The 27,864-nt window shown below is 40.1% G+C and overlaps 1 protein-coding gene and 1 long non-coding RNA gene across 2 annotated transcripts; both read left to right on the plus strand.

Moving 5' to 3' along the window:
• Positions 1-690: 690 nt before the first annotated feature.
• Positions 691-27,421, plus strand: PGK1 (phosphoglycerate kinase 1). The gene is made up of 11 exons (XM_016132638.2): positions 691-847; positions 9,384-9,434; positions 12,085-12,240; positions 12,351-12,495; positions 18,729-18,832; positions 19,472-19,591; positions 24,261-24,375; positions 24,619-24,798; positions 25,979-26,156; positions 26,463-26,561; positions 26,934-27,421. The coding sequence occupies exons 1-11, from the start codon at positions 783-785 to the stop codon at positions 26,972-26,974; spliced, it is 1,254 nt and encodes a 417-aa protein (XP_015988124.1). The 5' UTR covers positions 691-782; the 3' UTR covers positions 26,975-27,421.
• Positions 854-3,326, plus strand: LOC118607808. Its single transcript, XR_004952856.1, has 2 exons — positions 854-2,596; positions 2,633-3,326. It is a non-coding gene; the product is annotated as an uncharacterized LOC118607808 (long non-coding RNA).
• Positions 27,422-27,864: the final 443 nt, after the last annotated feature.

The following is a 27,864-nucleotide window of genomic DNA, read 5'->3' on the forward strand; positions in this document are numbered from 1 at the left end:
ACCTACTTCAGAATTTTGTGAGCATTAGTTAATACATGAAAAATGTTGTATGTGTTTGCCATTAGCATTGTGTCGTAACCAGAACAACTGCATTTCTTTTAATCATAAAAAAGGTGTAGGGGGAGGGACCTGGGCCTTTCTCGACTTCCCGGTCTCCATCATGAAGGCCGCTTAGCAGCCTTACGTACAATTCCATTTTGAGGAGCCAGGAAACCAGAGAATCTTCCTAACAGTAAGTGCCATTTGCATCGAGCCTGGTAGGGCTGCTGGGGAGTCCTTGGGGTGGGGGCGGGGTGGAACTTTTCCTCAGGCTGTCGTTGATTTGCCTGAGCTGCAGCTAATTGGGCGTGGCGGCGGGGACCCGGTCAGCAACCTTGGGACTCAATCTCCCCTCGTCACTCCGCAGCGCCACCTGCCTGCCTTCTCCTCCACCAGCCGGCCCAGCGGCGCCGCCTCCCGCTCCCGCCCTAAGTCACGAAGGTTCCCAGCGGCTCGCTGCGTGCGGGACGTGACAAACGTTAGCCTCACGTCCCACCAGTAAACTCACAGACGGACAGCGCCTCAGAGCAATGGCAGCGCGCCGGCGCCTTTGGGCTGCATCCAATAGCGGCTGTTGTGAGCGGTGCTCTGGGTGTGGCGGCCGGGAAGGGGCAGGGCTAGGGGCGGGGCGAGGCTGGGGGCGGGGCGGCCGGTTCGGCTGGCTATAATCGTTCCGCACGCGTTCCGCTTCGGTCTCTGCCACTGACTGATCCTCTGCTCCTGGTAGCTGCTGTATTGCTAGGATGTCGCTTTCTAACAAACTGACTCTGGACAAGCTGGATGTGAAGGGGAAGCGGGTCGTTATGAGGTAATTCTGCCTATTTTCCCGCGCACCCCTGGGGCTTTGCCTCAGCTTCTCCAGCCCGGGCCGCCTTGCTTACCTGCCTACCCAAAGTTGCTTGTGGTTCTCGACTCGGCCCTGTGGATCCTAGTCGTGCTGGGCTAGGCTGCCTACCATTGTGACTGAGGCTTTGCCCAGGTTTAACGATTTCTAACCATATTTTCCCCAGCCCAGGAAGACAGCCCTAGTCGCCCTTTCGGGGTGGATCCACCGAGGAAAGCCTCAGGTTGCTGGGACGCATTTTGCCAACTTTCTTTTTCCTGCCATGCAGTTCCGGCGCCTTCAGCTCTTAGTTGGCGAGGCGGGACGTAAGGCTTAACCTGCAAATCTCTAGGCCCCAAGGTAGGGACCTTGAAAGGTCATTTGGTTAGTTTCCCTCCCCCACCCCCGTCCCCCGCCCTAGACTATCCCAGGCAAAGGATAAACGGCCCACATTTTAAAGGCCCCTGCACAAAAGGAAATCTTTCTCAGTGATTTAAATGTTCAGGAGTAGAACCCCCCACCCCAAAGCATTGGGGGTAGGAGAGTGAAGTGGGGTGGGGTGTACCGAAGGCTGCCCTGCAGAGCTTACGTAACAGGCCTCTACTACCCTACCAGATCGTTGGACCCTAGGCGTGGCGAGGTTGGCGAGGTTGGGGAGGTTTGCTTCAGGGTTGTGACACATGCTGGGTAGACCAGGGTGTGGCTACTCATTCTTGGTGTTTTCTAACCTTACCCCCACGGGTGGCTAGAGAAACGGGATGTTAGAAGCGGGAAGGATTTCCCATGCACTTTGTGGTCTCTTACTCTGCCCATGTGGATCTCTGGTCACTTAACCAACATGGCTTCTCCCTTATCTGCCCAAATTACCAGTATGGTGTATAGAGCTTTTACATTTATTCCTTTTATAACGTGGTGCATTTGTGCATGCCAGGAGCAAAGTGCAGAAGGACAGGTATTTAACTGCTGCACTTTATTGTTACATACCTTGAGAGTATACAAGGGTGGTGCTTTCCATAAAGGCTTGGTTCTATAGCCTTGTGTAGTCTTGTCCTTTTTGGGAAGTGAGTGATTGATGGGCAGGCATGTGAATGGTGTGATTCAGACCCTTTCCCAATTTGGGATGGTTCAAGTGAGGGCATCTTTTGGATTTCAACAGACACATAAGGCAGTAAGGAATATCCCTTTACCCTAGGCTTAAGCATATGAAGGCACTATGATTTAGAGAATGGTATGACTACTCTAAAAATTCACGTAGCTCCCCTTTCCCTCTTAATTTCAGTATAGCCGCTATTTGCAAGTGACCTGTGCCTTGCTATGGGAATAGTCAGAAGAGCTCAATAGCATCTGGCCATGAGAACCACCTGGTGTCTCTTTTTTCCTAAATGATCTAGGCCTTTCCATTCTAGACAAAGTAGGAATTACAGCCATCCCAGTATTGGACAAGGGCCCTTTCTACCCATCAGATGATGTTAAGAAAAGGGCATAGACCCTATGAAAAACAGGTCAGGTGGACATTGGCATGCAGCTAGATCTTGGGTTTTGATTATTTCCTCCCATCTGCTCTATGCTCAATGCTGACCTTTCCAGATAGATGCATGCACCATCTGAAAGTAAGTGGATGGGGCATCAACACTGATCATATTCCTACAATTGCAGTTTGAGGTTTTATCTCCTCTCTCCTGGGTAACTGGCTTGAGGTATTAACTGGGTGGGTTGAGAGTGAGACTAGAGGAGGTACTTATGGGCGGGTTGAGAGTGAGACTAGAGGAGGTACTTATGTTTTCTCCCTCTAGACCTAATGAAATAGAGTTCAAAGTTTCATTCAACACAGATTAACCATGAGCCTTAAAATGGTTGGCTAGTCCTGTTTTGCCGATGGAAAATGACCTGTCCAAGGTCACTAAACTACCAAGTTGGTGGCAGAGCCAGGTCTAGAAGTGGATCTCCTTAGCTACTACCCAACAGATCTTCTGAATACTTGGACACAGTGAACAAAGACAGGTTAAAATAGACCTTTTTTTCTGCTGAAGGTTGCAATTAATAATTTCCCAAATAAATTCCATTTATTTGGCTTGATAACAGGAAGTTACTTTATTTCCTGATTATTAACATCTCTCTCTTGAACAGAGAGTCACATGGTAGCACTACTTTTTGGAAAGCCTAGGCAGCCATTTTTGTCAGCTCAAATTTCTTTTTGTCTCAATGCTGTTATGTGGTGATTGCTGGTAGTGTTTCTAAGTTAGGCCCTCCTGAGTAGTGGCTGCTTCACTTGCCTCCTTTTTTTGTCCTGCAGAAGAGGGCTTTGATGTTTGTTGAGTCTTCTGGCCCCTGCTTTAATTGCCATGGGGAATCGATTTGTTGAGGGAACTTTGATAGCCAGAAACCTCTGACTGAATAATTACCATGTTCCACATCAGTTTTTTGGGACACCAGTTAACTTACCTTCGAATAAAATTTCTGCTTATTTTTGCAATGTCATTTCCTTTCTTCCTCTCATTGGTTGCCAGTCATACTGCTTTGCTTTTTCTCTAACCTGTTGTAACTTGTTAAGCCACAGCCTGATGTAGTGGAAAAAGAAAAGGAGAGGAAAAACAGCAAATTTAAAAAAAGTCTCTAACACAGCCGTAATACCCCAATTTTCCAGTCAGGGTCGGTAAAGCAAGGGTGGACCTGGTCTGGTTCCTTTGAGAGCTTTTAATGGAACTGGGCCTGGACTCCTGAGATTTTAGGTGATAGAGACTTGATATTCCAGCTGAACAATATTTTTAACACTTTATTTTGAAATAATTATGGATTCATAGGAGGTTGCAAAGATAGTAGAGAGGCCTGTGTTCACCCAATATACCCATTGTATACATCTTAATAATTATAATACAATATCAAAAGTAGGAAGTTGACTTTAGAATAAAGCATATAGTTCTATGCTATTTTATCACATGTAGATTTGTGTAACTCCCACCACAATCAAGATGTAAAAAAATTGCTTGATCACCACCAAGATCTCCATTATGCTATTGCTTTAGTCATGGCTCCTCTTCCCGCCCTAACCTCAGGTAATTACTCATCTGTTCTGTTTCTAAAATTTTGTCATTTCAAAACTGTTATATAAGTGGAATCACACAGTGATTTCGGGATTGGCTTTTTTTTCCCCTCAGCATATTGCTGAATAGTATTCTGTGGTATAGACATTCCACCATTTGTTTAGCCATTCACCTACTGAAGGACATCTTGGTTGTTTCCAGTTTTGGGCTATTACAAATAAAGTGCTGTGAACATTGAACATTAGGGGACAAGTCTTGGTATGGACATATGCTGTCATTTCTCTTGGGTAAACGCTGAGGAGTAGAATTGCTGGGTCATATGCTTAATCTTTTGAGGAATCCCCAGACTGATTTTCCAAAGCAGCCACACAATTTTACATACCCACCAACAGTGTATGAGTGCTCAGTCTCTGCATCCTCGCCAGCATTTGGTGTTGTCATTTTTTATTTCAGCCATTCTGATAGGTGTGTAGTGATGTCTGACTTCATGCCTCAGGTTAAGCTTGGGAGTGTGTCAGGGAAGTGAAAAAGGGGTACAGATTTTACATATAATGGAACAAGTGGAATGTATAGGCAAGAGCAGTTTCTGTGGAGTCCACAGAGAGGAGGAGCTAAAAGCAGAGTTGTTGAGTCTAGGAGAGGTAATCCACAGGTAAAGACAAGAGAATTCAAGTCCATTTCTCATCAGTAAGCTGTGCCATGGCTGCTTGGATAGATGAGACAGATTCTTGAGTGTTTCTGCCCCCCAAATTTCCTCCTTGTAAGGGGTTGGGGGTAGGGAGAAACACTGCGAGGGGTGGCTTGTGCTCAACCTCATGCCCTTAGCCCTTTTGACCTTGGGCCTTCTGGGAGGCTGTAGGGAGAGAAAAATGACCTGTGGTAATGGGATACTTTAACCTCTTTGGAATGCACTTTAGGGCTGGCAAGGGCCTTGTCAGGATATTTAAAGAAGTTGCTTAGAATCAAGTAGCCTGAAACTAAGGAGAGTGTATTTCTTCAGAGGCATGTGTACTGCCTTTAGTTTTGAAGACTTTAATTAAAATGCTTGAATATAGAATTATTACCTCAACCCACCTTTGGAAAGGCTGTTCTTCAGTGAGGTAGATTGGAGTACAGGCATACCTTATTTTATTGTGCTTCATTTTATTGCAGTTAACAGATGCTGTGTTTTTGTTACAAATTGAAGGTTTGTGCAATCCTGTATTGAGCAAGTCTAAATGTGCCATGTTTCAACAGCATTTGCTCACTTTGTTTCTGTGTTACATGTTGGTAATTCTTGAAATATTTCAAACTTTCACTGTTATATTTGTTATGGAGATCTGTGATCAGTGATGTTTGATGTTACTGTTGTAATTGTTTTGAGGGGCCGCGAACTGTGCCCATTTAAGACAGTGAATTCAGATAAGTGTTGTGTGTATTTTTACTTGCTCCATGTACTGGCTGTTCCTCCATATCTCTCCCTCTCCTTTGGCCTCCCTATTTCTTGAGACACAACAGTATTGAAATTAGGCCAATTAATAACTCTACAAATGGCCTCTTAAGTGTGCTAGTGAAAGGAAGAGTTGCACATCTCTCATCTGAAATCAAAAGGTTAGAAATGATTAAGCCTAGTGAGGAAGGCATGTTGACAGCTGAGATAGGCTGAAAGCTATGTCATCCGAGTTGTAAATGCAAAGAAAAAGTTCTTGAAGGAAATTAGAAGTGCCATTCCAGTGAATACATGAATGATAGAAAGTGAAACAGCTTTACTGCTGATACGGAGAAAGTTGTAGTGGTCTGGATAGAAGATCAGACCAGCCACAACACACACATTTTAAGCCAAAGCTTAGTCTAGACCAAGGCTCTAACTCTCTTCAATTTGAAGTCTGAGAGAGGTGAGGAAGCTGCATAATAAGAACAATTTTGAACTAGCAGAGGTTTGGTTCATGAAGTTTAAGGAAAGAAGCTATCTCTGTAACATCAAGTGCAAGGTGAAGCAGCAAAGTGCTGATGTAGAAGCTGCAGTGTTATCCAGATGTAGCTAAGATGATTAATGAAGGTGGCTACACTCAATAGATTTTCAATGTAGATGAAACAACCTTATATTGGAAAAAGATGCCATCTAATACTTTCATAGCTGGAGAGGAGAGAGCAATGCCAGACTTTAAAGCCTCAAAGGACAGGCCTACTGTCTTGTTAGGGGCTTATACAGCTGGTGACTTTAAGTTGAAGCCAGTGTTCATTTACCATTTGGACAATCCTGATGTCCTTAAGAATTATGCTGAATCTGCTCCGCCTGTGCTCTGTGACTGGAACAAAGTCTGAATGGTGGCATATCTGTTTACAATGCGGTTGATTGAATATTTTAAGTCCACTGTTGTTGCTTAGAAAGGGTTCCTTTCAAAATATTACTGCTCATTGACAATGTGCCTTGTTATCCAAGAGCACTGATGGAGATGAGATTGATACTGTTTTTATGCCTGTTAACACAACACCCATTCCACAGTCCATGGATCAAGGTGTACTTTTGACTTTCAAGTCTTATTATTTAGGAAATACATTTTGTAAGGCTCTGCCATAGATAGTGATTCCTTTGGTGGATCTGGGCAAAAAAGCCATTTGAAAACCTGGAAAGGATTCACCATTCTAGATTCTGTTAAGAACAATCATGATTTACAGGAAGAGGTCAAAACATCAATATTAATAGGAGCTTGGAAGCTGTTGATTCCAACTCTCATGGATGACTTTGAGGAGTTCAGGACTTCAGTGGAGGAAGTAACTACAGATAGAAACTGTTAGAAATAGCAAGAGAACTCTAATTAGAAGTTGAGCCTTGTGATGTGACTGAATTCCTTCAATCTCATGATAAAACTTTAATGAATGGGGAGTTGCTTCATAAGGGTGAGCACAGGAAAGGGTTTCTTGAAGTGGAATCTCCTCCTGATGAAGGTGTTATGAAGATTGTTGAAATGACAACAGAGGATTTAGAATATTACATAAACTTTTAGTTGATAAAGCAGGGCAGGGTTTGCGAGGATTTGACTCCAATTTTGGAAGAAATTCTACTGTAGGTAAAATGCTATTAAACAGCATTTCGTGCCACAGAGAAATTGATTATGAAAAGGAAGAGTCAATCAACATGACAGACTTCATTGTCTTATTTTAAGAAATTGCCACAGCCACCTCAGCCTTTAGCAGCCATCACCCTGACCAGTCAGTGGCCATGAACATCAAGGCAAGACTCTCCACCAGCAAAAAGTTTGACTCACTGAAGGCTCAGATGATGGTTAGCACTAGCACTTTTTAAGCAATAAAGTATTTTTAAATTAAAGTTTGTACATTGTTTTTTTTTAACACATATGCCGTTGTATACTTAACAGACTGCAATACAGTATAAACATTTTTGTGTGCGAGATACTAAAAAGAATTGTGAGATTCTTTTTATTGCAGTATTTGTTTTTTTGCAGTGGTCTGGAACTGGACTTGTCTCTGAGGTATGCTTGTAGAGGCTTATGGATTTAGGATATTGGTGGTCTTCTAGGACCTTGTAATCATCTGCTAGGCCTCAGCCTTTGAGAGGAGAGGCTAGGAATGGTGGAGCTTTATGATCAAGCACAGCAGCAATCTTCTTGATTAGGTCATACTTTCCGGTAGTTCCTTAGTGTGTTTTTAGTGTAAACAGTAGTATAAACGGAGCCACTTTAAAATGGAGCCAGAGCTGCTATGCCAGAGGAACTGCCTGGCATGTTTTATGCTTCAAGACTTTGGAATGTTAGAACAGGGCAAAATAACCTTTGTGGGCCAAGGACAACGTTTTGTCCCAAAAAACTGTTTGCAAAGATAGCAAGAAAGCAGTTATGACTATGGACTGATGACTACTGGAAAGAAAATTAACATTGTTTAGAATTGACATCGTTGTTATGTTATCTGTACCAATAGAAATGCTTTCCTTATATTGATGTAATTGTTCCCCTTCCTTTTCTCATAAATATCCATTACCTTTTTCTCCTAATTGGAACACTGTTTGGGCTTCTGCCTGAATGAGTCAGTAAGTTCCAAATTGCTATTCTTATTTACTCTATAAATGCTTGTTAGTTCTCACTTTGAAAGGTCTCTTATTTTCAGGTTAATGTTAGTAATAATTGATTTGCCTTTTACATCACAGAATTACGTTTTCGGAGCAGTATTAACATATGTAATAATAGTTATTTTATGGTACTTACTCTGTACCAGGTACTCTTCTAAGCACTTTACAGATCACTAACATTTAATTCTTACAGTAACTGAGAGGTCATCCACATTCTACAGCTATAGAAAGAAATCACTTAAAAACAAGTCATAGGGATGTGGTGTACAACTTAGGGAATAGAGTCAATAATATTGTGATAGTGTTGTATGGTGTCAGATGGTTGCTCAACTTACCATGGTGATCACTTCATTAGGTATATAAATGTCGAATATCTGTGCTGTACACCTGAAACTAATACAATATTGTATGTTAGCTATATTTTAATAACAATCTTTAATTAAAAGGCTCTTGGCAGGCAAAACTTAGACCTTACAAATAACTACCACACATGTTTATTTTTAGTCAGATTGAAGTAGGCTGATGTTCTAAGGAGTTCAGAAGAAGGGGGAAGGAATTACTGGTTCTTAAAAATGGTAAAGTAGTAATCTGGGTAAGAAAGGAGACTACAGAGTAAATTATTGCTTGTGTCATCCTGATCACTTCCTTCCAATTGCCCGTTTGTCTAGTGGGCAGAGTCATGTGTTCCACTCAGGATTTTTGAAAGACTTTGTTGTCTCTCTTTTGCTAGAAAGATCCTGTGTAAACTTGTTTTTGGACACTAGGTTTCTTTCTGGTCTCAAGGCCCCCAGCTGTTTCCAGAAAGTAGATTATGTGTTCTATTTTTCTAGTTATTTTTTCTTTTGAGTGATGTTAGTTTCACTGGGACCCAGAAGTAAAGTCAAAAGAATCAGAATAAAAATATGTTTCTTATTACCCCTCACACCTCCAGCTACTGCTATTATCAGATAATATCATGCCAGACCCACGCAGAAATCTTTTTAGATGGAACAGGTTTTAGCTTCCTGGTTCTTCTGGGCTAGTTCCTGTGATTTAAGTTGGGTTTTATTTTTTATTTTTAAAAATTTCTCTTTTAAAGTATGAGATACATACCCAAAAGGCACATATCATAAGCTCAAAGAGTTATCAAAAAACGAACACATTTGTGCAATCACCCAGGTCAAGAAATAGAACATTACTCGAAACCCAGAAGCTCTTTCTGGTGTCCTATCCCAGTCACTGCTTCTTCCCTCCTCCCCATGGCTAACCACTATCTTGATTTCTAATACTGCTGATTGTTTTTAGGGTGAGTTTTGAACTTCCAATTTCAACTTATTTATAACTGGTTCATTCAAAGTACCTCTTCTGATCTTTGAAGGAACAATATATTGATCATGGCGCTGTACGTGAACCTGAAACTTTGTTTCTTTTTTAGAGTGGACTTCAATGTTCCTATGAAGAACAATCAGATAACAAATAACCAGAGGTAAGTTCCCTGCTAAGCCTTGAGCTAGGTTTAAGATGTGGGTGGGTATGGGTATATAGGATAAAATGGTTTTTTTTTTCTTATTGTAGAACTATGATAACTTAAGCAATATGACCTTGGTTTTCCATCAACGTCCCACTTGGTCTGCTTTCTTAGGATAATGTAGAAATTGAAAAAATTAAGGTAATTTTTTTTTTGTCTCTGTCTTTTGAAAATTTGAATAATTTGGGGTTATGCGTTTTTGAGAATGTCAAAGATTAAGGTAACTTGGCTTCCCTTGCAAAATGAACTCTGCAAGAGAAGGATTTTTTAATATCTATAATTGTTAAGCCTACATGTAGTGTTACAAGCTTCTATTCCAGATGGCCCAGATAAAATGCGTTTTTGATTTAAGGTGTTACAAGCTCCTATTCCAGATGGCCCAGATAAAATGTGTTTTTGATTTAAGGGAAAAGACTTCAGAAGTAATATTTTGAGTTTGCTTAGGCTGCTTCTGATGTGTTGGCTCCTAGATTTAGAAGCAGAAATTTTAAGTGATAGTACTGCTCTTGATTTTGAGTAGATTGTAAAAGAAGGAATTTTTTTTTAATTTTAAATGAGGGGTTTGAGCTGCAAAGGTGCTTTGTAGTGATCTAGACCAGTGCCGTTTAGTGTAAATATAATATGAGCCACATGTAATTTAAAATTTTCTAGTTGCCATATTAAAAAAGTAAAAAGAAATGGGTGAACTTAGTTTTCATATATTTAATTTAATCCATTAAATCCAAAAGAATCATTTCAATATGTAATCAATAAAACAAAGGGACATTTTTGAGATCCACCATATATTTTACACTTAGAGCTCATTTCAGTCTGGTCGAGTCACATTTCTAGTATTCACCAGGCACATGTGGCTGATGGCTACTGTATTGTAGAGTATGGGTCTAGACCCAGAATATTTTCAGATATTGGCCCCGGAATGGAGCCTGACAATCTGCCAAGCACATCCCTTTTGCACCATAATGGAAGGTCTTTGCACAAGGCAGCTCTGACCCTTCCGATTTTCATTATTTTCTGCAGCATACAGAAAAGATTGGAAAAATGCCTATCAAGGTATTTATGAATAAATGGCAGAGAGACATGTCTAAGTAGATCTTTTCATTTTCATAAATCCATCGAGTTGATGAACAAAATAAATCTTTAGAAATAATAGAACTTGCTGATAAGGGATAGCCTGAAGATTAATTTGCCTTCATTGGGCAAACTTTGTACCTGGCTAAAGATTTCCTCTTTGCTTGGTATAAATGAATTGTTATATCTGCCAAATAGCATAAGCTATTTGGAACATAACCAGGTTTTTTATTACTTCGTACGTCAGAGAGACTTTCCCCGGCTACCTACCCTATCTAAAATCCCCTCCACTACTATTCCCCAATCATTCTTGTCTCCCTACCTTGCTTTATTTTCTCCATAGCTCTTAATATCATCTGAGATAGATATATATTTTATTTGTTTATGGTTATTTCTCCTGTCATTAGAATTTCACTTCCACGAAAGCAGAAACTTTTATTTACGGTTGTATTCTCAGAATCTGGAACAGTACCTGGTACAAAAGAAGCATTCAAGAAATATTTGTTGAATAAATAAATGATTTTCTTATCAATTTTAATTTCTTAAAAACTGACAAAAAATGAGAAGTTAGCAGGTTTGTAGCAACAATTTGAAATATGCAAGGAAGTTAAACAATTTTTTTTGGTTAAACTATAATCAATAAAGACAATGCATTATGCAAACCACATTCTGTATAATGAATATATTTTTTCCTACTTAGAATCTGTAACGGGTGCAGAAAAGTTATTACAATTCTCTTTCTAAATTTCCTTTAATGCTTTCAAGATTTAGGAATTTTATATTCCACAGTCACATAAGAGGGGTTTTTTGGGTTCCCAAGACCATCTATATGTTTGGTGATTTGCTAGAAGGACTCATAGGACTCATTCACTGCTAAAGTTATGACAATGAAAGGATGCATGACAGGATCAGCAAGGGGAAAAGATAAAGGCATAATCTGGAGAAATCCATGCATGGGTTTCTGATGCTCTATGTTTCCTGTGAGGGAACACACTGAATGTGCTCGTTTCTCCAGCAGTGAAAAAATGCAGTAATTGTATGCAATGTTTCTGCCTAGAAAAGCCCATTAGAACCTTGGCCCCTAAAATTCTTATTGGGAACTGGTCACGTAGGTACCTTCTACCTAGCAACTACCAAAATTGCAGACTCCCAGAAGGAAGTAAGTGTTCAGCATAAATCACCTTGTTTGTACAGTCTAGGAACAGTGAATGGCTCTTGTCAGTTAAAGAACTGAAGGACCACTTTGAAAGCCAAATTTTAGACACCAGCCAAGGGTTAACCTTGCAAGCAGGTCCTTCTAAAGATAGCTTTTCTGCACAAGGGGCAAAACAGGAGAATGCACAATCAATCCTAGGGAGAGTTGGTATCGTAATTTATTTCTTCCTCTGAACATGAACCTGAGGGCCATCATTGAGCCAAAAGTAGATTTGAAAGAATTTAAAGAAAAGGGACTTTATGTTTTATGAGGCCACAAATAAAATATTTTCCACTAATTCCTAGGAGTAACCTTGCTCTAATTGTTGTCTCTTTTTGGTTGCAGGATTAAGGCTGCCATCCCAAGTATCAAATTCTGCTTGGACAATGGAGCCAAGTCAGTTGTTCTTATGAGCCACTTGGGCCGCCCTGATGGCGTTCCCATGCCTGACAAGTACTCCTTGGAGCCAGTTGCTGCAGAACTCAAATCTCTGCTGGGCAAGTAAGTGCCAGGCTCTGGTGCTGGCGGAATCTGTGATAGGAGATGTTGTCAGGCATGTTGGTTCTTAACTTTCAGACTGCCCATGTGTTTCCATCTTGTCCTCTCCCCAGGGATGTTTTGTTCTTGAAGGACTGTGTAGGCCCCGAAGTGGAGAAAGCTTGTGCTGATCCGGCTGCTGGGTCTGTCATCCTGCTGGAGAACCTTCGCTTTCATGTGGAGGAAGAAGGGAAGGGAAAAGATTCTTCTGGGAACAAGGTAGGACCTGGGATTTTTAACATTAGTGGGGGTGAGGAGGGCTGAGTCTATAATAAGCCTGTGATTGAAGAATACAGGAAGCTCATGTTTATTTTTCCTTAGACATCTTTTTATTGAAGTATAACATGTATAAAATGCACAAATGCATTGCTTGATTAATTATCACAAAGTAAACACACCTGTGTAACGGAAACTTAGGTCAAGAAATAGAATATAGCCAGCATCTCAGAAGCCTTCTTCATGTTCAAGTGGTTTTGAAATACCTTTGAAAAAAATATGTGAGCAGCATTTGAGTGTAAGAGTATTCAGTGAACATGCTACTTCTAATTGTCCCTTTGTCACACACTTGGTCTGTGATACATCAGAATTTTTTTTCTGACAGTATGCGATAACCTATTGAAGAATAGGCTGATTCCCAAGTGTTGAGATCAGACATTCACATGTGGTGGTGGGGGTGAGTGTCCATGCTACACCAGGTGTTCCTCCAGCAGGGTCAGTTTAGATTTTTTGTCAAGGCTGGAACACTTTTTATAAGCAATAGGCCCTAGTGTGTTATGGAAGGACAATCTGTTTTCTTATTTAAAAGGGAGAATTAAAGGCTCAAGCATGGTATTTTTAAAACACTCAATTAAATTTGGTATAATTTGGGTTTACTTATGTGAGCAGTAAAAGTACTTTCCTAAGACAAGTGGAAAGGGACTATTTGGGACAATCGATTATAGTTGGGTAAATGATGGTCATGATGATACTGCCTTAGATTTAAGGCATTTTTCTTAAAAATGTAAAGCATTTTTTGAACTTCGCTTTAAGATAAGGAAGTACAAGTATCATTTCATGAAGAAAATAAGTCTCAGAAAAGTTGTCTTTGACTAAAGTTAGAGGACAGTGGTTCTGTTCCTGGCCTTTACATATAGCTCAGTCCATTAGATGAGAACATTTTTTTTTAAAAGCCAGACAATAAACATTTTAGGCTTTGCGGGCTACACAGTCGGTATGGTCTCCCATTGTCATGCAAAAGCAACCATAGGGGAAAACAATAAAAAACAAAGAAATTTTCAAAAACCAACCATAGATAAGCTACAAAACAGATTATTATGACCTGACAACCAGAATTCAAATATTAAGTGATAAAGCTGGGTCTTTGAGGATGATTTGGAATTTGTCTTATTGGTAGAATCAAAGTGTAAAGCACCCATTGAGTACTTTTCCATTTTTAAGGTCTATAGCATCTTGGGGAACAAGATGCTCAGAAGCTAGTGTCTCAATCTCCTGTTCTACTTCTGACATTTCTTAAGATCTTTGGAGTGCCTCCTTACAAACAGTTTCTTTTCTTAGCACTGTAGGCCCTAGTCTTGCCTTATTTTGCCTTTGGCATGGTCTTGCTATAGTAGCAGGAGTCTCATGCTAACCTAAAATTTGGTACCCTTTTAGACTGAAACTCAAGAAGAGACTCTAGGGCTTAGAAATAGAAATGGCAGGAGGCAACTGGCAAATTAAAGCAAAACGTATTATTCAGGAAGTGGTGAACCAACTATGCTAGTCTATGACAGCTTTAGTTAGTTAACTTTACATTTAGTCTGCAATGACTTTCATTTCAATGCTTGAAATTTTAGGAGCCAGTTATGAGTTTAAAATGGATTAAATAAGGACATAAAATGTTTCCTTTATTCAGTGTGCCTGCATTGGTTTTTAGCATTCCTTTCCTTCTAGTTATTGGCAGACCAAAAATGAGAAATGGGATTTGATTATTATTTCTATAGCACCTTTTTTTTTTCATGAATAGCTTTCAATTTGCCATTTTTCCTCAGTTATTTTTTAAAATATTTATTTTTCAATTATAGTTGGCATAGAATATTATATTAGTTTCAGGTGTACAACATAGTGATCAGACATTTATATAACTTATGAAGTGATCACCCTGATATATCTAGTACCCATCTGACACCATACAAAGTTATTATAATGTTATTGACTATAGTCCCTATGCTGTACTTACATCCCCATGACTATTTTATAACTACCATTTTGTACTTCTTAATCCCTTCCTCCTTTCACTCACCCCCTAACTCCTCCCCTCCCATAAGGCAACTCTCAAAATGTTCTCTGTATCTGTTTGTTCCTGTCTGCTTATTTCGTTCCTTAGATTCCACATGTAAGTGAAATAATATGGCATTTGTCTTTCTCTGTCTGACTTATTCCACTCAGCACAGTACTTTCTAAGTCAATCCATGTTGTTGCAGATGGCAAGATTTCATTCTCTTTTTTTTATGGCTGAGTAATATTCCATTGTATATGTGTACCCCCTCTTTATTCATTCATCCACTGAAGGACACCCAGGTTGCCTCCATATCTTGGGTATTATAAATAATGCAGTGAACATATGGATGCACATGTTCCTTCAAAGCAGTATTTTGGGTCTCTTTGGATAAATACCTGGGTCCTTCTTTGTCTTTTGTTATAGCCTTTGTTTTAAAGTCTATTTTGTCTGCTATAAGTATTGCTACCCCAGATTCTTTTCATTCTCATGAAACATCTTTTTCCATCCCTTTACTTTCAGTCTGTGTGTCATTGATCTGAAGTGAGTCTCTTGTAGGCACCATATACGGAAGGGTCTTGTTTTCTCAACCATTAGGCCACCCTATCTTTTGATCGGAACATTTAATTTTTTTTCTTTTGAAGTACTTGTTAATAGCTATGTAGTTATTGACATTTTAGTATTCATATTTTTGATCCATATTTTTTTCTTAAAGAAGTTCCTCCAACATTTCATGTAATACTGGTTTGGTGTTGATGAATTCCCTAAGCCTTTTTTTTTTTTTTTGTCCAGGAAGCTCTTAATCTGTCCTGCAATTTTAAATGATAGTTTTGCTGGGTAGAGTAACCTGGTTGTAGGTCCTTTCTTTTCATCACTTTGAATATTTCATGCCATTCCCTTCTGGCCTGCAGAGTTCTGTTGAGAAATAGCTGACAGTCTATGGAAGCTCCCTTGTATATAACTAACTGCCTTTCTCTAGCTGCTTTTAAGATTGCCTCTTTGTCTTTAACATTTGGCATTTTAATTATGATGCATCATGGTGTGAGCTTGTTCAAGTTCACCTTGTTTGGGACTCTCTGCACTTCCCGGGGTTGTATGTCTACTTCCTTTGCCAGGTTCGGGAAGTTTTCTGTCATTATTTTCAATCTCTTGTTCTTTTGGTACCCCTATGATGTGAATGTTGTTATGCTTGATGTTGTCCCAGAGGCCCCTTGGACTATCCTTATTTTTTGCGAGGGGGAGGGGGATTCTTTTTTTCTTGATGCAGTTCTGACTGGATGTTTTTTGCTACCTTGTTTTCTGAATCACTGATTTGATCCTCTGCCTCATCTAAACTATTGATTCCCTCTAATGTATTATTCGTTTCGGTTATTGTATTCTTCATTTCTGACTGATTCTTTTTTTATGTTTTATATCTCCATTTCTATGTTTTCTGTCTTAAGTTCTCACCGAGTTCACACTCCTACTCTTGAGCATCCTTATAACCAGCGTTTGAGTAAACAGTTCATTGAGCATCCTTATAACCAGTGTTTTGAACTCTGCATCTGGTAGATTGCTTGTCTCCATTTTGTTTAGTTATTTTTCTGAAGCTTTGTTCCGTTCTTTCATTTGGGACATGTTTCTTTGTCTCTCCAATTTGACTGTCTTCCTGTGTTTGTTTCTATGTATTAGGTTGGGCTCCTAAGTCTCCTGGTCTTAGTAGAATGGCTTTATGTAGTATGTATCCTTTGGGGCCCAGAGGTGCAGTCCTCCCTGGTCACCTGAGCCAGGTAGGTACTTAAGGTGTGTCCTTTGTATAGTTGTATGTGCCCTCCTGTTGTAGTTGAGCCTTGTTTGCTGTTTGCACCTCGATGGGAGTGATTGACCCTTAGGTTAATTGGTTGTGAGGCCTGATGGAGTATGATTAACTTTAGCAGAACTCTGTTGCCTGCCCAGTCTGCCTTTTGGGTGTGTCCTCTTCAGATGCAGCCCTGGATGGTGCTCAGGCTCCTGCTGTAATAGAAGCAGGCCACTGGTCATGCTGGCCCAAGGGCCTCCTGGGAGGGACCTAGCTGCAGGCCAAGGTCAGCTGCAGCTTATGCACCTCCTGGGCCACCTGGCAAGAGTCACCAATCAATATGCAGATGGATGCCACCCGTACTATGCTTAGAGGTGCCTCGAGGCCAAGCCAAGAACTGCAGCTAGGTGCTACTAGTGCTGGGCTCAGGACTGCTCAGCAAGAGATATGGGACACATCAAGGTCAGATGCTGCTACTTTGGGTTTTGTGAGCCTTCGTGAGATTTTAGAAAAGTCTACAGCATGATCCAAGATAGGCCATTTGTATGGGGGAAAAAACCACTGGAGGCAGCTTGAGTAGGCCTGCAAATTGGGAGGGACTGGATCTCAGGGAATTACCTGGGTGGGACAACCTATGTCAGCCAGGTTGATAGAGGATAGAGACACACAGGTATGGTGGCTGCCTGAATCTAACCTGGGTGCAGGGAGGGCTCAACAAAGGAACAATGGCCTGAATCTGTGAAGCCATTTGAGCTACTGTCCCAGGCTAGAGCTCGGAGCAAGTGAGTCAGTCACCAAGTAAGTCTGTTATGGGCCCTTTAAAAAGAATGTTTGACTCCTGCAGCCCTCTGTCTCACTCAGCCACAATCTCCTCTGTTTTTTTTTCACAGCCAGAAATTGTGGGGACTTCCCTTCCTGGCACTGGAGCCCTGTGCTGGGGAGCCTTGGGGAGCCTGGTATGGAGCCAGGACCCCTCGCCCTGCCGGGGCGGGGGGGATCTCCTCAGCCGAGATACTTCTCCCAATTCTCAACTGTCTCACGCAGTTGTGGGACTGGCCTGTTTCATGTCTCTGCCCCTCCTACCAGTTTCAAGGTGACTTCTGATGCATGTCCCCCATCGGTCATAGATAGGACTTCTGTTCAGCCAGACCTAAGGTGACTCCCAATGATGGATGATGTTCTGTAGATGTAATTTTGATGTGGTCTTGAGGAGGCAAACACAGTGTCTACCTTCCATGCCATCTCGACTGGAAGTCCCTAAAAACATTTTACAAATAGAGGAGTTGTTATTCCTTTTTAATATATAGGAAGGTTTCAGGGATAGAGAGCAATTTGCCAAAGGTTACGTGGTGAATTAGTGTCAGAGCTAGGCTTTGAACCCAGGTTTCCTGCCATTCAGGCAATGTTTTCATTACTATATCAGTCATCTTCCAGTTAGCAGCGGCATATGTTATTCTATTCTGGAGAGATTATGGAGGCTCTGCAGTCTTTAGTTTGAGTATTAGTGCCCCTGCATTCTTTTGGTCATTAGAGGAAAGCCCCTGTTTTTTTGTGGCAGTTGCCTTCAGCTTGATACTTAGGAGGATGGGAGTGGGCAGTGGCTAACATGAACATCTGCTCTGTGCTATATATTCTTCTGTGCTATGTCTCCGTTAATCTCTCTTCCTGTGCATCTTCACTTAGTCTCCTACTGGAGACTCTTTGTTCATCCTGCCATCCTGCCTTCTATCCCTTTTTGGGGGAATCCCTGGATAGTGAGCTGACATTTCAAAGCGCTGTCTTCTACTTTTTGTTCCTCTCTCTTTTTTTTATAGAAGTGTATTTCTTGTTTTCTCAGATTCCTAACTTCAGGAAAGGCCATATAAAATACCTCAATATAAAATGTTTCTGGGGTCCTATCTTGTCATGTTTCCATCAGTCTTCTGCGTTCCAGCCTGTCCTTGTCGTTTTCATGGGGAATGTGTGTAAGGACCTCTATGCCTTAGCAGAAAGGCCTTGTAAGCCAGCTTTTTGAATCAAGTATAATCTGAACTTTTACAAGGAGAATATGTTAAAATGAAGATAGGAGTCAAGATACGGAGAGGGAAGAGTAATTAGAATTTTGTCCTAGGAGTTGGGGAGAGGTCAAATGGATGTTGTTAGCTTCGTGTGATTAGAAGTTGAGCCATTGTTCAGGAACCTTAGGTCTGCAATATGAGGGAAGGTGAAAGAGAGCAGAAACATGCAGAAATGACCAAAAGACCTGGAATATTTGGAAGGAAGAACAGGTACTGTTGCAAATTGTAAAAATTGATGTCCCACCAACTCAGGGTCTTTAGAAATGTTTAAGTGGACTCTTGGTATGAAGTCCTTTTACAGTTGTCTTTGCAGCCATTAACATTTCCAGTTGTTGGTTTTCTCATTTTTTGTTTTTCTCTGCAGGTTAAAGCTGAGCCAGCTAAAATAGAAGCCTTCCGAGCTTCACTTTCCAAATTAGGGGATGTCTATGTCAATGATGCTTTTGGCACTGCTCATCGAGCCCACAGGTACTGAGAGTCTTGTTTGATGTCAAGCTGGAAGCAGTATTCCTCTGTTTACTCGAGCAGCCCGAGCTCTGGGTTGTTTTTGGAGATTTCTGTATAGAAGCCTACTGTGATCCTGTAGGCTTCTATCTCTAATTGGAGCTACTGGTTAGACTGTGGCTATTTGAGTATTCCTGATCCAAAGAGGAAATAAAAGTAAAAAATGCTGAGAATTGTGGAGCTTTTCATCAAGCTTAAGTAAGTAGTGGCTCTTTCTCACTTTTGATATTTCATGTAAAGCTAACCCTTTGTGAACATTGCGCGATCAGAATCTTATGCTGTCAGTAGGAAGCAAATTGAGGACTCCTCTGTTGTTATCAACTGGCTGATTATTTATTGGGATTAAACCCTTGGCCTGAAGACTAATAATTGGGTATATTAAATTCTACTTAATGTCATTGCTTTTTACTTTTCACCCTTGACTTTGCACTATTAGTCAAAAATCTTATGTACCTGTTTTTATTTTTTTATTTTTTTGCAGTTTAGGGATGAAAACCCAGAATCTCTGAAGTGAAAGTATTTCAGTGATAAGAAGATGGGCTCTAGAATTGGGAGAATTGGTAGGGATTGACTAAAGTTTGAATGTTTCTGGTCTTTTTTTAGCTCCATGGTAGGAGTTAATCTGCCACAGAAAGCTGGAGGTTTTTTGATGAAGAAGGAACTAAACTACTTTGCCAAGGCCTTGGAAAGCCCAGAGCGACCCTTCCTGGCCATCCTGGGCGGGTATGAAGAAGTCTTCAAGATCGTGCTTTCAGTAGTGTGTTTGCCTGGTAGTAGGCCATAACTTGGGCAGTTTATTGTCAGATAGCACAATCAAACTGGGTATCTGAGGAGAATTTGATAAAGTGACTGTCTACCAAAGGTAGCTTTTAGGGAAACTCAAAAAGGACAGTACAGTAATCTGGGGCTAGCAACAGCCATCACCATCACCATCCATAGGCCTGAAGAAACATAGGGAAGGAATAGTTATTAGAATCCAGAGAGGGTAGTTGTTTGGAAGGGGCCCCTCTGATAGGAACTATAGCCTTTGGTCAAGGGACATGGGGATAGTCCTATGGCAGGGAGGGAGCCAAGGAAATAAATATTCTGATATCCTTTTAATCTCCTCATTTACTCCCTCCCACCCCCAGTTGGCTGTAAGCCAGAGGATTAAGGTGTTTCCTTGATGCAGTCCATGCAGGTCAGTCTCTTGGGACAGAGAACAGAGCCAAGGATAGAAGGTGGTTCTGGAGGGAAGAATGGGAAAGATCCACCATAGGTGCTCATCTAAAAAAATAACAAAGCATTTGAACCTTTCATAATACTTACAATCTGTCAAGGAATAACTGAAAATCTCTTCATGTATGTTTAATATATCTTTTAGAACTCATTTCTCCAGATCACATACCATTTTATATTTTGCCCTGTGGGGAAAGGTACCATGTGGATAATAATATTCTAGTGGCTTGGTTAAAAACAGAAATTTTAGAATTGTTAGGTCAAGAGACTAGGAGGGTAAATTTTAGGTGACGGACCTGGGACTGCTTGGATAAGATAAAACTTCCTGTCACTTGGTATGGCTATCCTAGGTAGTAGCCTCTTTATGGCTGGATGTCTCTGACCTTCTATGAGCAGGGTTTCCTACCCCTGCCCCGACCCCCATGCGACTGAACCCATTCACCATTTCCCCATGAAAACCGATTCTGGAGTTGGGTATTAATTTCAGGTAGCATAGTTCCTCTAGGCTTAATGAGCCCAGTTTCAGGGTCCTAAAAATAATCCAGATGGGTACAGGTTATCTGTGTCCTGGAAGCATTGCCTCTCTTATACACTGTGTTATAAAGGTCAGACTCTAATCTTTGCTTCACTGGAGATGTTAAGAGCTGTCGGACGGTTTTCTCCAGCCTTCTGTAGACCTGGAGTATGGGAGTGAGTGCCACCTAGTGGTTATGATTACGTTTTAGACTCAGTCCCAAGTAGATGTTTTAGGACAGTTGATGTGTGGAGGGTTTTTTTTTTTTGCTTTTTCTTGCAGTGTAGTCTCCTTAGACCATTAACAATTTTGGGAAAAGTTTTACATTTTATGAAAAACTTTATTGTGGAAACAAATATACACAGAAATTGAGAGAATAGTATAATAAACCCTCAGGTACCTATCACCCTGTTTCAACAATTTTTTATTTTTATTTTTTAAAATTTTATTAGTTTCAAGTATATAGTACATTGGTCAGACATTTATATATTTTATAAAGTTAATTGCTCTTTCTCTCCTCTGGCTCTCCACCTAGCCAACACATTAATGCTAACTGCAATCCCTTTTGTGCTCCCCATCCCTGTGACCACCTATCAATGACTAATTTGTACTTCTTTAACCCTTTATCCCATTCTCTGAGCCCCTCAACCCCCCACCCCTCTGGCTGTCACCAGATTGTCCTCTATATTTGTGAGTGTTTTCGATTAGGTTGTTATTTTTGTTCCTTACATTCTGCCTATAAGTGAAATCATATGGTATATCTTTCTTTGTCTGACTTCTTCAGCATAATAACCTCTAGTTCCATCCATGTCAGTGCAAATGGTAGGATTTTCTTTTTTAATGGCTGAGTAATTCCATTGTATATATGAACCATAACTTCTTTATCCAGTTATATGTTGATGGGCATTTAGGTTGCTTCCATATCTTGGTTATTGTAAATTGTGCTGCCATGAATATTGGAGTGCTTAGATCTTTACGAATTACTGTTTTGGTTTTCCCTGGATAAATACCTTTTGCTGGGTCAAAGGTATATCCATTTTTAATTTTTTGAGAAGCCTCCAGACTGTTTTCCATAGTGGCTGTACCACTTTGCAGTCCCAACAATAGTGTGTGAAGGTTCCCTTTTCTCCACATCCTTGAACACACTTATTGTTCTTTGATAAATTGATGATAGCCATTCTGACAGGTGTGAGGTGATACCTCATTGTGGTTTTAATTCGCACTTTTCTGTTGATTAGTGACCTTGAGCATCTTTTCAAATGTCTATTGGCCATCTGTATTTCCTCTTTGGAGAAATATCTGTTCAGGTCCTCCGCCCATTTTTTAATTCGATTGTTTTTTTGTTGTTGAGTTGTGTGAGTTCTTCATATATTTTGGTTATTAACCTCTTATCAGATGTATCATTAGAGACTATCTTCTCCCATTCAGTCAGTTGTCTTTTTGTTTTGTTGATGGTTTCCTTGCTGTACAAAAACTTTTTAGTTTGTAGTCCCATTCGTTTATTTTTTCTTTTGTTTCTCTTGCCTGAGGAGGTTTTATCTGAAAAGAAAATACTGTTAACAATATCAGAGTTTACTGCTTATGTTTTCTTTTAGAAGTTTTATGGTTTCGGGTCTTACATTTAAGTCTTTAATACATTTTGAGTCTCTTGTATACAGTGTAAGAAGGTGGTCCAGTCTCTTTCTTTTTTCTTTTTTCTTTTTTTTTTGCATGTATCTGTCCAATTTTCCCAACACCAATTATTGAAGATACTGTCTTTACCCCATTTATATTCTTTCCTCCTTTGTGATATACTAAGTGGGTATTGTTTCAACAATTTTTGACATTTTTGCCAATCTTGTTTCATCTACCCTCTAATCCTTTTTTTATCAGGAGTATTTTAAAGCAAGCCTTAGATATCATACAATTTCACTTATTATCCTTCTGTATGCATCTCATAACTGATAAGGAGATTTCTTTGAAATAACCACCAAGTTATACCTAACAAAACTTAATTTCATTTAAAATACCTAGTCTGTATTCAGAAGTTCTTGATCATCTCAGAAATGTCTTTTTACATTTGGTTTATTTAAGGATCTAAACGAAGTCCATGCATTGCATTTGGTTGTCAGGTATCATTCTATAATAGTCCCCTCTTCCTTACTCCTTTCATTCTATCAACATATTGAAGTAGAGAATTTGAGCTATAGACTATCTCACATTCTTTAGAAAAGGTTGAGTCTCTTCTTTATTACTTAATTTCTCTTCACCCCCACCTCGTGTGTGTGTGTGTGTGTATAACAGTTAATGCATTGTTATTGTTTGTGATAACCAGCCTTTATAAGTGAGATAAGCAGTCTCTTGTCATCCATTCTCCCACATCACTATTATTTTGAACCTTCATTTCACAAATCATAGCATAGGGCCTCTCACAGAAACATCAGTGATAGGGCCTATCACTGAAACATCATCTTGTTTATTGAATGAAGAGGGAAACAGGCCCAAGGTGATTTGTTCATTTAAGTGGGATTTTGATATATCAGAAAGTATAAGGAAGATAAGCTATTTACTTATGTGGGGGATTTTATTTTTTTTAATTTTATTATTTTAATTTATTTTTATTTCCCTTTCATATTTTATGACTTTCTTTTTTAACCAAAAAAGTTTTTCTTATAAATTTTGGGCAAACATCATGCAGCCCTTATTGATGATTTTTCTCCCATAGAACAAAATTCAGCAGGGCCCTATGGGGCAGGGAACCCCTCCCTATGAAGGAGATTGTAAAGGTTGTGTTTCAAGTGAATTGGTTTTTCTTTAGTTTCTTTTCTCTCTCACAAGAGAGAGATCCCAAAGAGTTAGGGATCTTTGTTTTTGCCACTTTGTTTCTCAGAGACCTAGAATAATAGCACTTGGCACAGAGTAGGTGCTCAATAAATATGTTGAATCAGGTGGTCCAATAGAATAATGAATGCCATAGAGCAAATGTCCCAGCCACTGAACATAGACTTAATAAGAGTGTGAATATCTGTTGATTTTTGCTCAGTATATATTCGTTTGATATATAATCTGATCCCTGCTCTAGGGTTAAGACAGTTCTGTGAGGGCTCAGGGAATCCCACAATTAGCAATCTTACTTAGGTATAATTAACAATCTTGACCCTCTGATTTTTGCAGGAAGTTGCAAAATAGGCCTGTTTAGAACTCATTTTGCCTTTTTAGTAGGCCTTCTTAGCCTTTCTTGGTCTAAAGCCATACCAGAAAACAGGGGTCCCCAAACTTCAGGCCATAGACTGGTACCAAACAGTGGCCCATTAGGAACCAGGCCATACAGCAGGAGGTGAGTGGTGGGTGAGCAAGCGAAGCTTCATCTGTATTTGTAGCCACTCCTCAGTGCTACCATTATCGCCTCAGCTCCACCTCAGATTATCAGGCATTAGATTCTTATAGGAGCACTGGCACCTAGTGCCAGAAAGGTTGGGAACTGCTGCCTTTACAAGGATTTCGTAGAAATGGATTGGTCTTTTGGGTTGGAGAAACATAGGGCAAAGTTAGTCAATACTTTTGTCACTTTATGGGGGCATTCCTTTGTTCTTGTGCCTTGAAATAAAAACTCAGGCTCTGTGTAATAGCACTTCCTTAATTCATTGTTAGTTTGGTGATGAATCTTGCCTTTTCTTCTAGAGCGAAAGTTGCAGACAAGATCCAACTAATCAACAATATGCTGGACAAAGTCAATGAGATGATTATTGGTGGTGGAATGGCTTTTACCTTCCTTAAGGTGCTCAACAACATGGAGGTAGGAAACCAGTGACAGGTGGATTTGAAATAGCTCTCCATGAGAAATAGCAATTTATGTAAATTTAAAAAAACAGCTTCTGACATGAACCCTATAAACTCCCATTCTTATTTAATTTGACAAGTTGTTTTTCTTTTGTCTTGGAATTGTTCCTTTATGTTGTATCTTATTTCTATCTGCTTTGTGAGGTAATCATGTTCTTAGTATAGAGGCTGATCTTCATTATCTTGGTCCCCTGTGTAGATTGGTACTTCTCTGTTTGATGAAGAGGGAGCCAAGATTGTCAAAGACCTGATGTCCAAAGCTGAGAAGAATGGTGTGAAGATTACCTTGCCTGTTGACTTTGTTACTGCTGACAAGTTTGATGAGAATGCCAAGACTGGCCAAGCTACTGTAGCTTCTGGCATACCTCCTGGCTGGATGGTGAGTCACTTGGGTGGTTGGTAGTATGAGTGAACAAAAACATTTTGGTATCATTCATTTAACCAACCAACAAGCATTTTAAAAGAATCTCTATAAGAAATCTCTGTCAGAGAGGGCTCCAAAAGTACTGAGACCCGCCTTGGAGGAGAATCTATGGGCGAAAGCAATGGTATCAGATTGCTGCTGTGTTCATCAGTAATGTGGGGACAAAACTTTTTTTTTGTTGTTTATTCTTAAGTACTTAATTAACTATGTGCTGGGGACAAGTGCAGTATACTTTCTTGGTTTAGGCTGTTCTGGATTATGCTGCTACCTAAAATATGTATAAGAAATCTTTGAAAAAACATTAAGATAGTAAAAGTGTACTGATAATTAGCAGGGAAAAATGTATGTGTATATTAAAGACTAAATATTTGATTGTAGTGTTCTCCACATATTACCATTTTAATAGCTGAATAAAATTGCATCATGTAGACATACTAGTTTGCTTAATAGTTTTTCTTTTGTTAGGAATGTGGGTTTTATTTAGTTCAGTGTTTCTCAAAGTGTGGTCCCAAGGACAGCAGCATATGCATCACTTTGGAATTTCTTAAAATATGCAGCTTCCTTGGGCCCCATCCTAGACCTACTAAGTCAGAAACTGGGGACGAAGCCCAGCAATTTGTGCTCCTGGTGATTCTGAGGCACACCAAAGTTTGAGAAGCTCTGATCTAGTTCAGTGTTTCTCAGCCTCAGCACTGTTGACACCTCAGGTAGTTTTTGTTGTGTTGTGGAGGGCTGCTGTTGGATTGTAGGATCTTCAAGGCATCTTTGGCTACTAGGTGCTAGTAGCACCACCCTCTCCAAGTTGTGACAACCAAAAATGTCTCGACATTGCCACATGTTCCCTGAAGAGGGGCAGAATTGACCCTGGGTGAAAACTACAGATTTAGTTTTTTACAGTCATAATAGTGTGGCCAAGAATGTTTTAATCAAATAACTTGAGGTTTTCCCTTAGACTTGATCTTCTATAAAGGGCATGGATGGGTTTATACTTTTAAAAGACTGAAGGATATCTTTGTTTTAGAAGAAACTCTGGTGTTGGTGTTCAGCCTTAATTCTGGTCTTGGTGGAGGTGGTATTTCCTTCTCGAAGTAGCTTTTCTTGATGGCTCATCCTCTCTTTTAACTCTACCCTATAGGGCTTGGACTGTGGTCCTGAGAGCAGCAAGAAGTATGCTGAGGCTGTCGCCAGGGCTAAGCAGATTGTGTGGAATGGACCTGTGGGCGTATTTGAATGGGAAGCTTTTGCCCGAGGGACCAAAGCCCTCATGGATGAAGTGGTGAAAGCCACTTCCAGGGGCTGCATCACCATCATAGGTAAGAGGTCCTGTACAAAGCTAATTCCAGTGTGAGCTGGCAGAATTCTTATCAGAGGAAAGTAGAAGGGAAATAGGTAACTTTCCCTAGGTTTCTTAACACTGGTTGCATCTTGAGAGCTAAATGGGCATATAATTCATGGAGGAGCCTCTTAACGAGATAGAATTGGGTTCATCAGCTACCAGAATTGGGTTCATCAGCTATCATTTGGGCTTGAGAATGCAATGTCCTACAGTTTGGGTGCCAGTCCTTTTTCTTTTTTTCATTTCTCTCCTTTCCCTTTTTACTTGGCTATTCATTCAATAGGTGGTGGAGACACTGCCACTTGCTGTGCCAAATGGAACACAGAGGATAAAGTCAGCCATGTGAGCACTGGGGGTGGTGCCAGTTTAGAGCTCCTGGAAGGTAAGGTTCTTCCCTGTTTTTTGGCTTGTTTGGGGGAAGAATAGGGGTTATGCAGTTAGAGGTGGGTAGAATGCAGTGGAGATAGTAGGTTGTGTTGTCATTAGCAGTCATTTTTAGCTGGGCAGTACAAATGGAGGAACTTTAAATAAAGCTCCTGGCATTCCATTTGAGGTGGGGAGGGGTAGATAGGAAGACTTACTCTCAAAGATGTTACATTCTAATGGACCTGGGACCCAAGATGTAAATGTTTCCCAACTCCTGGCCATATATCCTAAAGAGCTGACATGTTACAGAGAAGATAGAGGGTGACAGATCTGGTTTAGTGGATCCCATAGTAATGCTGTCTGTGTGTGTGTGCTCTCTCTAAAACAGGTAAAGTCCTTCCTGGGGTGGATGCTCTCAGCAATATTTAGTCCTTTCTGCCTTTTGGTTCCTGTGCATATCCTGTAAATCAATTTAGCGCTTTCCACATCTCCACTTGGTATTAACTAAAATCTTCCCCCATGTCAGGATTCAGCTAGTGGCCCAGAGATGCAGCATCAGGAACCCTTAAGCAGTTGCACAGTATCTCAGTTCATCTTTACTGCATCCTGCATTTGCCTACATTCTTCAAGATCCCATTTGAATTTCTTAGTGAATAAACCATTGTGCATTCTAGAGTGCATGTATTTATATTTTGCCTGTTAAAAGAAAGTGAGCTGTTAGCTTAGTTCTCTTTTTAGAATAGCTTATTCTGATTAGCTTTGTCATTGTTTCACTACTCAGCATGGAAACAAGATGAAATTCAAATTGTAGGGAGGGAGGGAGATGAAGTTTGTGATCTATTAAATAAATAATAAAAGTATCCATTGAAACTGGGATTTTTTTCCTGTCATTCTTTGTTAGGATGAGAACACTCTTGAAGGAATCAAATCAGCTACATTTCTGAATGCAAGAAATGGGGCAGCAGTGGTGTGGAGGTAGAGGGCCTAATGTCTACTCTTCTATTAAATCCCACTTTATGACAGACATTGTGATAGGTACTTTATTTTAAATTTTAATCTGTTGCACATGACCATATTTAAAAAGTCAAGGCTTATAAAAATTCCTACTTCCCAGAGGTGACCATGTTCAGTTCTTAGCTTTTTTTTTTTTGATATTTACATTCATGTTTCTAATATGCTTATGGGAAGATTAGCTTCCTTATAGCCTGTTTCACAATATGTCCCCTACTTAATTCTCTCAATACAGTTTTGTCATAATTCTAGATTACCTTGTGATCATAAATGCTATTCACAGCTGAGTTATGTTATACTATGATTAC

Source organism: Rousettus aegyptiacus, unplaced genomic scaffold (genome assembly GCF_014176215.1).
Source record: "Rousettus aegyptiacus isolate mRouAeg1 unplaced genomic scaffold, mRouAeg1.p scaffold_m13_p_9, whole genome shotgun sequence".
NCBI classification, from domain to species: Eukaryota; Metazoa; Chordata; class Mammalia; order Chiroptera; family Pteropodidae; genus Rousettus; species Rousettus aegyptiacus.